This window comes from Talaromyces stipitatus, genomic scaffold (assembly GCF_000003125.1).
Source record: "Talaromyces stipitatus ATCC 10500 scf_1105507295523 genomic scaffold, whole genome shotgun sequence".
Taxonomy (NCBI): domain Eukaryota; kingdom Fungi; phylum Ascomycota; class Eurotiomycetes; order Eurotiales; family Trichocomaceae; genus Talaromyces; species Talaromyces stipitatus.
The window spans coordinates 4,496,097-4,509,347 of record NW_002990113.1 but is presented as its reverse complement, the minus strand read 5'-3'; the positions used below and the strand labels follow the sequence as shown (position 1 = coordinate 4,509,347).

Below are 13,251 nucleotides of genomic sequence, written 5' to 3'. Positions count from 1 at the left end.
CGTGATCATGTAACCCTATCATAGTCACCTTTTGCTTCGGGCTCCCTTGTTCCGTCATGCAGTAGTGCTGTTAGCTTTACTAATTCATCGGCTGTGACTTCTTGGTTCTTATGACAGTTCAGTCATTGTTGGAGAAGTTTGGCGTGGGCGGAAAACCCAGGAGAAAAAAGGCTGGCATCGATTCTCTGGTATATGGGCGAGGAGGTGATGTCAGCAAGATGTAGGTTTCCGAAGTTTGAATCAATTTTTTGTACTTGTTCTTTTGCTTTTTAAGTATCAGTTAATTCCATCGATTCACAAGCATCGAATTTGAAGCAAAGCATGGTACAGAAAATGCCACCTATGTATGAACGTGGAAATGTCGTGTCGGATGTAGAGGATGTTTCTCTTTCACCTGCCTCCTGACACGCGCATCTTTCATTACGACCCGCAATGCCCTCTGGAAAGTCTCCTGCCTCCCTGAGAAGACCAATATAAAAAAAACCTGAAATGTTGAGGAGAATCAAGTATTTAGCTGGAGTAGGTAAAGTTCTGAAAGAAGATGAGAGAAGGGCCATGATCAGGGCTATAAATAAGTAGACTCACCATCTCAACAGCATTACAGGGCTGCATACTCCCTTTTGGCATGTACTGGATAGACTGAGTGCTTCATAGATGGCCCGGGTAATCAGTGAGATACCACACTCGCTGAACAGCTCAGGAAGCCTGAGTCTTGGACTGAAATTCACTCAGTGAGCCTGACTGTGAGCCCCCTCACACAAGCGGCCGCTGCTAAGGGAGAAAAATCCCACCGAGCAAAGGAAATATGGTACGTAGAGCTACCTAGGTATTCACATCTATAATATTGTTTTAATACAACCCCAAATAATAAAGATCAGTAGATAAGCTCATAAAGTCATAGAATCCTCTCTAGCAGACGCAGCCGTCGCCTCAGCCAATGCCTGATTATACTTATCAACCGCCAAATTCAGCGCCGCTATAGTCGGCGCAAGTAACTGATTAACCACTTTCTCCCCACCACCAACACCAGCAAGATTAACACGGATTTTCTTCCCTGTTGCCGCAAAGACTTCACGCGCGTGTTGTTTTAATTTATTGATTTCCGTCTCCTTTTCGGTTTCTGCATTCGCGGCGACGGATTCAATGCGTTCTATTGCGCGTTTGAGGGATTCAACGAGTGAAGCGAGTTCGCCGGCGCGGTCAGGGTTGCCGGATAAGAAGGCGTTCCAGAATTGGTTCAGAAATTCGGTGGAGGTTGCGTGTGTGAGGGAAAGACGGTCGAATAATGTTGATGATAGACCCCATGTCCCCGAGTCGGAGGTCACGTCGGCTTGTGCTCGTCGTTCACGGATAATGTCAAAGATTTCCCTCGAGGCCTTTTGCATATTGACCTTTGATCCAACTACTCGTCTGGCTTTTGCTTCATCATCTTCGTCATCCTCATCTTCACCCGGTTCGACAATCTTCCCCAGATGAAACGATCCGTCAGCGGGCAGAGTCTGCTCAAGATCGGTCTGTAGAGAAACTATAATCTCCTTCGGATCACGCTGTGCAAATAATGCATTTTTCTTCTCATTGCCATCCTTTTCCTTATCCTGACCAAAAAACCGGCTTTGGTCGCGGATATTCAGGATAATTCGGCTCCGTTCTTCATCTCCCTTGAGATCTCGTAATAGTAATTGGTTATATGTCTCTTCATCCATTCCAACCGGCGCTGACGGGTCACCGTCAGCCGGTGCCACATTGGCCATGATACTTTCACTCAATGCATTCAGGGTCCGGATAATAGGCACTTTATCAATCGAAGCAGGTCGCATATCGAAATCAGGACGGTTTCCCTGCCGTTGACTGTGATTGACCTCATTCCCAGCAAGATCAATGAAATGCGGTACCTGAGCATCCCTGACGCGGTCGGCATGTTCATCAACTTTTAAATATTTGTCCAAAATCGCATCCGTAGCGTCAGAATCAGAGACACGTTCTCCTCGAAGCTTTTTGAATAATCGACTCTGGAAAAATCGTGACCAAAACTGTTGTTCGCTTAATTTCGGGACATTCTCATCATACACTTTCTTAACCAAGGGATGCTGATTGAAAATGAGCTGAATCTGCTCCTTGGTAATATTCAGTTTCGTAACGTTATTGTCTGTACGAGGTTTCAAAGTCGACAACACGTTATACGAGCCTCTCGTCTGCGCTCTCTCAATCGCATGAGCCCGCAATAGATGGACTCTACTCGACCAAAACTGAGACGCAAACTGACCAACCGACAATGTTTCCGGTCTTGTACGGAGTGACTCCGTAAACATCCGTTGCAGATTCGCATCAGATTTGAGTAGGGACTGCTGCAATTCAGCATCCGCTTTTAATTTATCATCATTATCCCAGATCGCTTGCCCCTTTCCAGAAGATGAGATTGCGTTCGCCATGGCCATTGCTGCTGATAATCCTTCGCCGGTGGATGTTTCACCACCCGCCGTCGCAGGAGCCGCAGGCAGCGCGGACGAAGCTGCTTTTGCTGCTGCTATGGCGGAACTGAGAACATCCTTGATCGCGTCTGCTTCGGCACGGGCGTTGGTGCCAGATGTAAATGTGAAGACGTATTGTTCTTGAGTATCGTTTTGTTGGGCGAAGATTCGTAACATGACTTTGGGATTAGTTGCAGGGGTTTGCTGTAAATCTGTATCCAAATATCAGTAACGACCATAGTCTCCTCATATGGGCAGATTAACAATACTGGTCATATTCTGCACATTCACAATCACTGCACTCCCAGCACCTCCTGCCGCTGGTATCCATGATATCGATTTATGATCCTTCGAAACTGTAAGGGTGCCATCTTTCTTTTTGTATGAAGCTGACGCAGATGGAGTCGCCATTTCGATCACAACTTCTCGTGAAAGATTATTCAAAACAACTCGGTAGAGCTAGCTTTTCACGGTATTGGAACCGGATTTCGAATACTGCTTCCCCCACCACCACCGTCCATCGGGAAAGTGAGATTGTGAGCGTCTGTATGGCGAGAGCTGTAGAATATGTCGTCGTTGTGCGGAATCGAGCTGTGAGAATGCGTTGTGCTGGTGTATGAGAAATTGATGTTGGACTGGAAAAGAGCTCTAGGTGAGATGATCTCGGGAGGCTAGAACGCTCTCCGTCATTTCTCGACAAAGTCACGTGCACAACAACTTCTCCAAGAAGCAGGACATAAAAATTTAACACAGTAATCTCAATTATATTTGCTATCAGAGAGCGAGACTTTTTAATGCAATTATTAATAATGACAATAACTGTAGCAATCATTTGGGGTCATATTTCGTTGGCGCTAGTAATGATGCAACAACATACACACTTTTGATATCAAAACGCTAACTCACAGGAAGCAAGAGTGAAGAATTTTGGGAATAGAAATAACAGCGCCGCTAGCAAATAATCTATGCATAGTCGAAATAATTCAATCGTTTCGGCATCGAAAAACTTGCAGAACGCTTCGATAATCCAACAACTCCGGAGCATGCCGTATGCAAGTCAACAAGGCAGAAAATCAATCACTTTTTAAACATGTAGTGACCATAGATACCTCCCACTTCACCAACAGTGACAGGGATCTTCCTCATTCCCCACCACCGAGCTCCCATCTTCCACGAGCGAGAACCGTCGTCTATCGTCCACTCGCCAGCCCCTTCGGTTTTGATAGGTTCCCGCACATACCAGCCTCGACGACCAAGTTCACGAAGAGACCAGCCGTTTGATTTTGCGGATTTTGTGCGGTCGCGGAGAGGGATCATGAGCTTGTCGCCTAGTTCGATGACTTCCAGTGGAAGGCTTTGAGGGGAGACCAGGACGCAGAGTCTGGGGTTGAAAAGTGTCTGCAAGGTAATGGAGGCCACTTTGCTAACGTCCAGGTAGTGGAGAGTAGATGGTTGCCACCTTTTCTCAGACTCGGAATCTTGAGGGACGAAGAATGAATTAAGATCACTGGGAGATAAATCTGCGCCACTGAGTCCCAGTTCCTCCAGATGTTTGGCCAGAGGGAGCAGAAGTGGAACGTGCTCAGATGTGATTCGTGCGCCGTTCAGGTTCAAAGATCGCAGAGTCGATGGTAGTTTTGGGAGGAGAGCAGTGACATCGTCAGATTCAAGAAGACGGTAGCGGGAAGGATCGCTCATCAAGTTGAGATAGACCAACGACTCGGTAACGGCGGGGTGGGTTGTCAAAAAGTTCACAACCTGTGAGCCGGAAAGTCGCAAGCATTTTGAAAGGTTCAAATGGGTGATTTGAGCAGTAGTTGGCAGGGACAACAGAGCTGTCGCAGTGACTTGTGTCCGTCCAAGATCCAAATGAGTCACGTTGACCAATCGTGGCAGTAGTTTCTCAAAGATGGCAGAGGGTAATCCACTGCACTCGTGCAAAGATAGTCTTTTCAGCTGCGGCAAGTATAGAGGGATGGTGGAATCCCCTGAGAACGCTTCCATAAAGCCCGTTGAAAAGGTCTGCGAAGAGCATCCACAAAAATCGACAGTGCGCAGCTTGGGCAGACCACCGAATATCTTTTGCACAACTGCGGTGTTAATGTCGGTCTCCAGATGCTCCTGGAAGAGTCCCTCCATCAGGTTTGGAAGTAGATCCAAGCATTGTAAAAGCGTCTTGGAAGTCAAGTTTTGAATTTCGGCGTTCATTTGTCGCGTCCGACCCAGTCCTACCGAGGTAAAATGCGAGAAGTCCAGGCGACGAACAATAGTCCCCAAGGCTGGAAATTGAATGAGATGCTTGAGCAGCTTAGAAAAGATGACTGAATGAGGGATGGTGATGTTGCGGTAGAGGACACTGAGGGTTGCCGAGTGGAGAGTACGAGATGTCAACAAGCAAGAAATAAGATCGACATTTCGTGGCGTGTAGCCATTTGGTGGAAGTTCCACGGCCAGATAGGATATGATTTGGACTAAGTTTGAATGTTAGCATCTTCAGCTGCCTCCCTATACACCTCATAAACTTACTGAGTACTTCAACAGGGAGATCTTCGATAGTCAGTCGTGCGCGTCTCGGCTCGATTTCTGCGGGCACCTCTTTGATCGTTGGACGTGAGCCCGTCGTATCCCACATCCAACCTGTCGAGGAGCTCCTGTGACCCAGAAGACTGAGATCGCTATAGCTCTTGCTCATCTTTCGTCCTCGCAAGCGGATCTGCTTCCAGCCCATGAATCCCCCGCAGGGACAGCAGAATTCGGGCATCTGATCGACAGCGGCCGCCATGTCAGACGTAATATGACCGCTGTCGTCCTTCAACTTGGTGGTTGTATCTAGAAAGCTCTGTGCGATTCCGTCAATATCTTCCTTGACAGAGCCAAAGGATGCTCGTCGAACGCCACTTGAAGACCTGGAGTGAGATCTGGAGCGTGACCCTGATGAGTCTCTGTGATATTGAGGGATGGAACCCTCTTTGCTCTTGGACGGACGAGTAGTATGAGACTGGGATAGAGACGGCTCCATCTTTGCCGACAAGGGAGTCATCTTTATATAGACGGGAGCAAGCGGCGTCCCAAGCCAATCAAAAACAGATACCCCGGATTCTTGCGAAAGTTTCGACCAGATCACCGAATTCAATTTAGTAGAAAATAAGGCGAAGAAGGATCAGGAAGAGGGGCAGGTCGCAAGTTTGGATGTTGTTAGTCACAGAAACCGTGGATTTGCTGCTAAGATGTGCGGCTGCCGTCGGACAAGAAGTCAGTCTTTTCTTTGCTAAACAGATGCGCTGTTCTTTCTGATGGCGTCAGAAGCTCAGTTATTTTTCCTTTTTCTTTCTCGATAATCGACTAAAATATGCAGAGAGGCGGATACAACGTACTGGGTCTCTATAGACTCTTTTGGTTTGGGAATTTTGTACGGCACATGACTAGCCAAGCCCCAGCTTGTTATGACTCAACTTTTGTTTCTTCTGGTAACTATAACTAAGTCCGTCAGAGCCGAGTCGTTTATACTGTAGTTTTGCCTTCTGTCAGATGTGGCTGGCCAAGGGGGCAAAGGAATGAAAAGGAAAAGGAAAAGAAAAAAAAAGCCCTTGAACGATGGCAAATCCGTTATCCACTCGGCCCACTGCCAACCAGAAGTTCTACTCAACTATCTACTACATAGTAAGCAGTAGGAAGCTTACATTTCAATCAGAACTGAGAAGAATATAAGAATGGTGCAATAGCAACCCATCCCACAGTCGTGCATTTCATTGACATAATAGAAACCGTTGGCGACAAATTGCATCAACTGGCTGTACCATAGTACAATATATGATGAATCCGAACATCCGACCACGATGCTTATACTCGATGAGGAAGTTTTTCCCATAGAAAGCAGTACGTAATCTCAAAAAGAATAGTTAACTAGTTAGCTAACTTACCCCAGAGTTCAGTCACTACTTACATAACAAGAACTCTCTGTGCCAATACTACTACCACATGGAACCTGGGCCAACATGCCAGGAATTCTTATTGTATCCTCGTGACTTACTCCAGTAGATCAGTCCGGCCGTAAAGGTCTATGAGAGGAAATCAGCTGATACTGGGATACATTTCCACTATTGACCAGCTTACTCCGCAAATTGATCAGAGCTCCCCGACCCATTCGCTTTACTAGTACGGAGTAGTTAGTTACTAGTAACTAGCTTACTTAGTTAGTAGCTAACTTAACTATTGTTGGGAACTTGGGATTCTAATGGATCGGCTTTTCTGCCTGGCGTATGTAAGGTACTGGACAAACAGGGTTAGGGTTAGGGTATACTAGACTGAGATTGATAATTGATTTCATTCAAACAGCTGGACACAGAAACACAAAACACTGACAAGCCAAGAATAGCCTGTAATTGGCAACTCATGTAATAATCCTATCTAGTCGAGACTCGACCACGCTTCATACTCTCCTTACACTCGGTGCAATACCATTTCACTATACTCAATCAGCATCGTCCAGAAAGAAAGGAAGAGAGAAGACTCACCATTCCGTCCAGGCGGTTTTGCCAACCCCACACACGACAAATGGAACCACTCCGTCGGACAAGCATCATTATCGCACGCAACCATCTCTCCGAAACTGACCTGATTGCAATAACAGTACCGCGGCTCACTCTCGTCATCTTCATCGTCACCCTCGCGGGATGATTCTTCCTCTTCTTCTTGTTGCGCAGCCTTGGCTTTGTATGCTGCCGAGACAGTGCTGTTGCTCTTTTTGTGCGTGTTGCGTTTCGTAGTCGAGACTGTGGTTGTCTCTGAGTTGTTGTTGTTGTTGTTGTTGCCGCCACCGTTGTTATTATTATTGTTGTTGCGTGAAGACCGGACTCTGGTTTGTGACTCGGAGAATGTAGACACCACCGGAGTCGATGTCTTGGATGAACGGCCCTTGGCAGAGACAATCGTGGGGAGGACAGGTGACATCTGTCCTGCGGAATTGACAGCGTCCAACGGCTTCATATTATCTAACCGGTTCTCCTTGTCAAGCGCCAGAGTTGCTTTTGTGTCCACAGCATCAGTGTTGGCATCTGCTGATCGAATATCTCCAGGGTCCAGTTGAGGTATCTTTTCTTGCGCAGGGTCCTCTGCCGAAACATTGGCCTTGGAATCCAGTGGGTGAACTGCTAATGTTCCCGGATTAGCATACTGGCTATCGAAGGGACCATCTCCAGATAAAGGTAACGTACTGTTGCTATTTGTGCGATTAGTTGCCGAAGGTGGTCGTTGGCGAGAACCAGTCGTCGATTGCTGAGCACGAGAAGATTGTGGCCTAGGTCCTGGGCTCGGAGCACTCCTGGGGGGATTGAAAGTTCCAATGACAGGGGGAGACGGCGCCGAAGGTAAATCCACAGTTGACGTAACGGTGTTATTCCTACAAGTCGCATAAACGACAATCAGTAAAAAAAACAGCTTTTCTCAATATCAACAAGACATACCTCTTGCGACCAGCAGTGGAAACAGCATTCGGCCCTCGGGCTCTCTTTTTAGCTTCAGTACCGGCACTATCTTTGGAAGCCGTGCGTCCATTATTCGTGACAGTGCTGGTAGACCGTTCCATCGCAGCACTACCCGTCTGCATGGCGGCTGGTTTTTCCACAACCCTCCTTCGCTTCGAGACGGGAGCAGCAGCTCCAGAGTCCGCACCATCACCACCCGCACCACGGCCCTTGCCAGTACCCTTGCGTTGTGCTACAGGACGGGTTTCATCAAAATCCGACTCCGCCTGACCACGACGTTGTTTCCGTGCTGCCGCTTCCCGTCGAACCTCGCTTCGATGAGCCGCGACTTCCGCTTCATGCAGAGCTTGAACAAGGTGCGTAGTCGCCGTAGCAGCTTCGCGACGAGGACGTTCCGTTGTAGTCTTTGCCGCAGCCTTAGCAGTAGCCCGATTCGAATAGGCCCAGTGAGTGAGGCTACCCAGTCTAGCCTCTTCGCTAACTTCTGTGGTGATGTATGGATAGACGGCGTCGAGGCGATACAACTGGTGGTCAAGTTCCTCATTTGCGTTTGTCAAGACGTGATTTTTCTCGTCGGCGGTCAACATGAGGTCAGATAGGGTGCGGCGAATACGATCAAAGAGCAGGCGACGTTGTTTACTTTCTTGCGACTCGACATTTTGCGGGTCATTCTGCCAATATTAGTTAGCTTAAATAAGATATAAACATGTCAAAACATATAAGCTAGTATAACTTACCATATGTGCATACTCCCTCACCTCCCCATCAACGATCGGCGCCGGATTTTGCGGAAAAGGCACCGGTCGCGAATTCGACGCCGTCAACAGTAACTGATGTAAATTATCCTCCAACGCCCAAGCCTTTGCATCAACCTCCTTCAAAAGCGAATTATGCCGACGAAACTCTCTCGGCAACGCCGTAATCGCATCGGTGAAATGCGTTAGAGCCGGAAACAGGCCATGAGGAATGTTGTTGGCTGCTGCTGACTGAGCAGCAGCGTCATCGGCAGAGGATTGACCGTAGTAGGGGAATGAGCGAGCGGCAGTTTTGGAGACGCGCGATGGGTTCGTACGAGTTTGACGAGCGGTGGTGCGATTTCCTGGAGCTTGGGAGGTCGGATTGAGGGCGGTCGCGCCGTTGGTGAAAGCTGAAGCCATGCTGATGGAAGATGAGGATGAGCTCGAATGAGCAAAATCAGAGCGACGGAAACAGATATACTGCAAGTATTTGTGAAATCAAAGATTAACCTGCCCTAGACCACCGCAGAACACAGAAAAATCAAACAACATGGGCGGCGTCAGAAGATGCAGCAGTGTAGGCGAGAGAACGATTCTTCTCTAGACAAAGGCGGTTGCCGCAAGTCCGTGTCCAAAAGCGGTTAGCTCCGGCGATAAGCTGATTAACTTTTTTAATCTTACAACTTCAATATTATATAGAAATAAATAATACAGATGCATTGCTATCACAAAGTAAATATGCTGGAAACAGACGAATTATCAGTTTTACATGAGGATATGATACACCAGACACAAAACTGCCCGGTATTCAGTTCTATAAAAAGCAAAGGAGCTGTAACCAGACCCTTGACATATAATCAACCACCATTTACTCCCCCTTAAGATGGTCCTGATGCACGCTGAAAGCATCCTCTAACAAATCTTGCTCTTCCTTGACGTGGCTGGCCTTGAGACCCGTGGCGACAGAAGCACTTGGAGCACGACCGGCGTACAGGACGTGGCGACGGTTGTGGTGCTCGGTAGCATTGAGCAAGGTCTCAATACGGGGCTGGACGAAACTCCAGGCACCGGCGTTGAGAGGCTCTTCTTGAGCCCAGACGATATCCTTGGCGTTGGGGTAGCTGTCCAAGTTCTCCTTCAATTGAGCCCAGGGGAAGGGGTTAAGTTGCTCAACACGGGTGATGGCAGTGTTGCGGATACCGTTGGCTTCACGGTGCTTGATAAGGGCTGCATAGACTTGGCCAGAGCACATAATGACGCGCTCAATCTTTTCGGGCTCATCAATCGAGGTACCGTGGGCCTCGTCGGGGATGATCCAGCGGAAGTGAGAGTCGCCAGTGAATTCTTCAATGTCGGAACGAGCAATAGGATGACGCAACAAGGATTTCGAGAAGAAGATAATGAGTGCTGTGAAATAAATTAGCTGAGATGATAAATAAGAGAAGAGAAGACTTACGTTTACGGAATTGACGGTTGATCTGACGACGCAAAATGTGGAACAAGTTGGATGGAGAAGTCATGCAAACAATCTGCATGTTGCAGTCCTGGTGTTGACGGTCGAGCTTGTCAGGTGAAGGGAAGACACGAGGCTCTTCGTTACACAATTGCAACCAACGTTCCATGCGTCCAGAAGAGTGCTCAGGACCTTGACCATCGTAACCGTGAGGAAGCGACACGACCAAACCAGAACGTTGCAACCATTTCACTTCACCAGAGGCAATGAACTGATCGATAATACACTGAGCGTTGTTGGCAAAGTCACCGAACTGAGCTTCCCACATGACAAGGGCGTTGGGAGAGGTCAAAGAGTAGCCGTATTCGAAACCGAGCCTATACCCATCAGCAACTGATAAGACACAAATCAGACAAGAAATACTTACACGCCGAACTCGCTTAGAGACGAGTTGGAGATGACGAATGTGCCTTGGTCTTGGCTAATATGCTGCAGAGGAGTGTAGGTAGCTTCATTCTCCTGGTCGTGGAGAACAGCGTGACGCTGAGAGAAAGTACCACGCTCAACATCCTGTCCAGAAACACGAACGTGGTGACCCTCCTTGACCAAAGTACCAAAGGCAAGAGCCTCTGCGGTAGCCCAGTCAATGTTCTTACCGTCGTCAATAGCCTTCTTCCTGTTGCCCAAGATACGCTTGAGGTTGCGGTGGACATTGAAGCCATCGGGAGCTCCACCAATCTTGTCACCAATAGACTTCAAAATCTCGGCGTCAACCCCTGTGGGCAAATGAGGCAAGACCTCAGTGGCCAACTCCTTAGGGCTCTTGAATCCGTTCCATGCAGACGTCAACCATTCCTTACCAGTGGGCTGGTAGTCCTTGCTACGGTCGAAGCTGTCGTTCAACATACCCCAAACCCACTTCTTGTGCTCGTCAATGTCCTCCTTGGTGAATGTACCCTCGGAAATGAGCTTGTCAACGTAGATGTCGAGCTGGGCCTTCTTCTCGGCGATACGCTTGTACATCAGAGGCTGAGTGAAAGATGGTTGATCAGTCTCGTTGTGGCCTTGCTTACGGTAGCAGACGATATCAATGACGACGTCGCGCTTGAACTCGGCGCGCCAATCGGCAGCAACCTGGCAAACGTAGTTGACAGCTTCGACATCATCGCCGTTAACGTGGAAGACAGGAGCGTCAATAGCCTTGGCGATATCGGAGCAGTAAGGAGTAGAACGAGCAAATCGAGGATCAGTCGTGAAACCAATCTGGTTGTTAACAACAATGTGGACGGTACCACCAGTAGAGTAAGCGGGGAGAGAGTGGAAGCCCATAGTCTCGTACACAATACCCTGCGCAGCAAAAGCAGCGTCACCGTGCAACAAGACTCCCATGGCAGTGTTGAAATCCTTCTCGTCTCCGTTATAGTGCTGAATGGCGCGAGTCTTGCCAAGGACAACAGGGTCTTCAGCTTCCAAGTGAGACGGGTTGGCAACCAGGGACAACTGGACACGCTTTCCGGAGGGAGTAGGACGCTCAAAGTTCATGCCAAGGTGGTATTTGACATCACCGGAGCCTTCATCGGAAGGCTCGGCGGAACCAGAGAATTCACTGAAGATAGATTCATTGGGCTTGCGGACGACATTGGAAAGAACATTCAAACGACCACGATGAGGCATTCCGATAACGATGTCTTTGATTCCGTAATCGACACTGCGGTCAATAAGAGCCTTCATACCAGGGACCAAAGTCTCACAACCTTCCAAACCGAAACGCTTGTCGTTGGGGAATTTGGTAGCCAAGAAAGCTTCGAAGCTGGAACTCCAGATCAGACGGTCCAGGATACGGCGCTTCTCGTCGACGGAATACTTGTAAGGTTGGGGGATTTCAAAGCGGTCACGAATCCAGTCGCAGGGTTTACGGTCAGGGATATGGATATACTCGACACCGTAGGAACCGCAGTAGATCTTCTCGCATGCAGCAATAATCTCTCGTAGAGTCATCTTCTTGCGAGACTCGGTCTCGAAACGAGGCAAGATACCAGGACCAAGAGTAAACTCCTGGTCAAGATCTCTCTCAGTAAATCCATAGTGATCGAGTTCCAACTCCTTGGGACGGTTGTAACCAAAAGCCTCTGCCTCGCCACGGATACCTAGAGGGTCGGTCTTGGATTTGTGGTGACCACGAGCCTGGTAAGCGCGAACAAGAAGCTGCACCTTCAAATGGTTTGTCAAGTCATGTCCGGCAGCATGCATATGCTGTGGCACGCCTCCGACGGGAGTAGGGACGATGGTTGGGGGAGGTTGGAAGGCTTGCGAGATGGGCATATCGCCATTTTCCATGTTCTTGAAATACGTTTGCCAGGAGATGTGTACACTGGAAGGATCGTTACGCCAGGCAAGGTACATCTCGTCGATGTAGTTTGCGGTGTTTCCCTGGAGGAATGAATCATTGGGATCCTACATTGGTTCTCGCGAATTGCGCAACGACGCGCAGCGAGAGTATATTAGCTTCAAAAAAAATATCGTCACATTGGCCGAGAAAGAGGCTTCTTACCACTCCCCGCGAAGTCTCCTCTGCACTCTGTGCATATTCTCTCCGGCCAGCCAAAACACGATCCACAACAGCCAACGGTCTCCTAGCAGTCAATTGCAAATTTGATCGTGCACCAAGGGCATTGGTCTTGGAGGTAGCAAGGGAATGAGACCGGCGACACGCGGAGCAAGCAGAGCTGCCACGCAGCAACAAGCTACTGCTCGTCGCCTGTTTTGAAGCGATGGCTCTGAGCATCTTTGTGTTGTTGAAAACAAATGAATCTGAACAAAAAAGGAGAAATTTCACTGTTGCTGTGAAGGCATGTAAACTGAGCTTTCCCTTTTTTCCTTGATGGAAAACGCGGCAAGAAAGGAAAGCAAGCGATTAAGGAATAGGAGTGGAGAGATTTCCTTTCCCTTCAATTAACTGCCCTTTCCAATAAAGTTCGGAGGACAGAACAAACAAAGAATATAGTCAAATAATGAGGAATACCAAGAAGACAAGGTATGTCAATGATTTGGTTAGGGAGTGCGTAGTATGGAGTAAGAAGAATTAGTTGACTAGCGGACTAGAATCCGAA

General features: G+C 48.3%; 4 protein-coding genes across 4 annotated transcripts, besides 1 other annotated feature; all 4 read right to left on the bottom strand.

The window, feature by feature from the left end:
• Window positions 1-710: 710 nt before the first annotated feature.
• TSTA_075940 (RNA polymerase II transcription factor related protein) lies at window positions 711-2,879 on the bottom strand (the record flags this gene model as incomplete). The annotated part of the gene is made up of 2 exons (XM_002341568.1): window positions 711-2,680; window positions 2,738-2,879. The coding sequence occupies 2 exons, from the start codon at window positions 2,877-2,879 to the stop codon at window positions 888-890; spliced, it is 1,935 nt and encodes a 644-aa protein (XP_002341609.1). The 3' UTR covers window positions 711-887.
• Window positions 2,880-3,285: 406 nt separating this feature from the next.
• Window positions 3,286-5,562, bottom strand: TSTA_075930 (Leucine Rich Repeat domain protein). The gene is made up of 2 exons (XM_002341567.1): window positions 4,995-5,562; window positions 3,286-4,939 (listed from the first exon to the last, which is right to left on the bottom strand). Exons 1-2 carry the CDS (start codon window positions 5,506-5,508, stop codon window positions 3,546-3,548), a joined length of 1,908 nt encoding a protein of 635 aa, XP_002341608.1. The 5' UTR covers window positions 5,509-5,562; the 3' UTR covers window positions 3,286-3,545.
• Window positions 5,563-6,752: 1,190 nt separating this feature from the next.
• Window positions 6,753-9,108, bottom strand: TSTA_075920 (PHD finger domain protein (Ing1), putative; the record flags this gene model as incomplete). Its single annotated transcript, XM_002341566.1, has 4 exons — window positions 6,753-6,933; window positions 6,983-7,866; window positions 7,931-8,622; window positions 8,689-9,108. 4 exons carry the CDS (start codon window positions 9,106-9,108, stop codon window positions 6,872-6,874), a joined length of 2,058 nt encoding a protein of 685 aa, XP_002341607.1. The 3' UTR covers window positions 6,753-6,871.
• Window positions 7,257-7,308: a microsatellite.
• A 276-nt stretch (window positions 9,109-9,384) lies between the features above and the next one.
• TSTA_075910 (alpha-ketoglutarate dehydrogenase complex subunit Kgd1, putative) lies at window positions 9,385-12,926 on the bottom strand (the record flags this gene model as incomplete). The annotated part of the gene is made up of 4 exons (XM_002341565.1): window positions 9,385-10,095; window positions 10,145-10,518; window positions 10,569-12,595; window positions 12,693-12,926. The coding sequence occupies 4 exons, from the start codon at window positions 12,924-12,926 to the stop codon at window positions 9,557-9,559; spliced, it is 3,174 nt and encodes a 1,057-aa protein (XP_002341606.1). The 3' UTR covers window positions 9,385-9,556.
• Between the last annotated feature and the right edge of the window lie 325 nt (window positions 12,927-13,251).

Coding starts and splice junctions, on each gene's coding strand:
- TSTA_075930 (XM_002341567.1), bottom strand. CDS start 5,508: ATGACTCCCTTGTCGGCAAAGATGGAGCCGTCTCTATCCCAGTCTCAT. Junction 4,940..4,994: donor TCTCCCTGTTGAAGTACTCA/GTAAGTTTATGA, acceptor ATTCAAACTTAG/TCCAAATCATATCCTATCTG.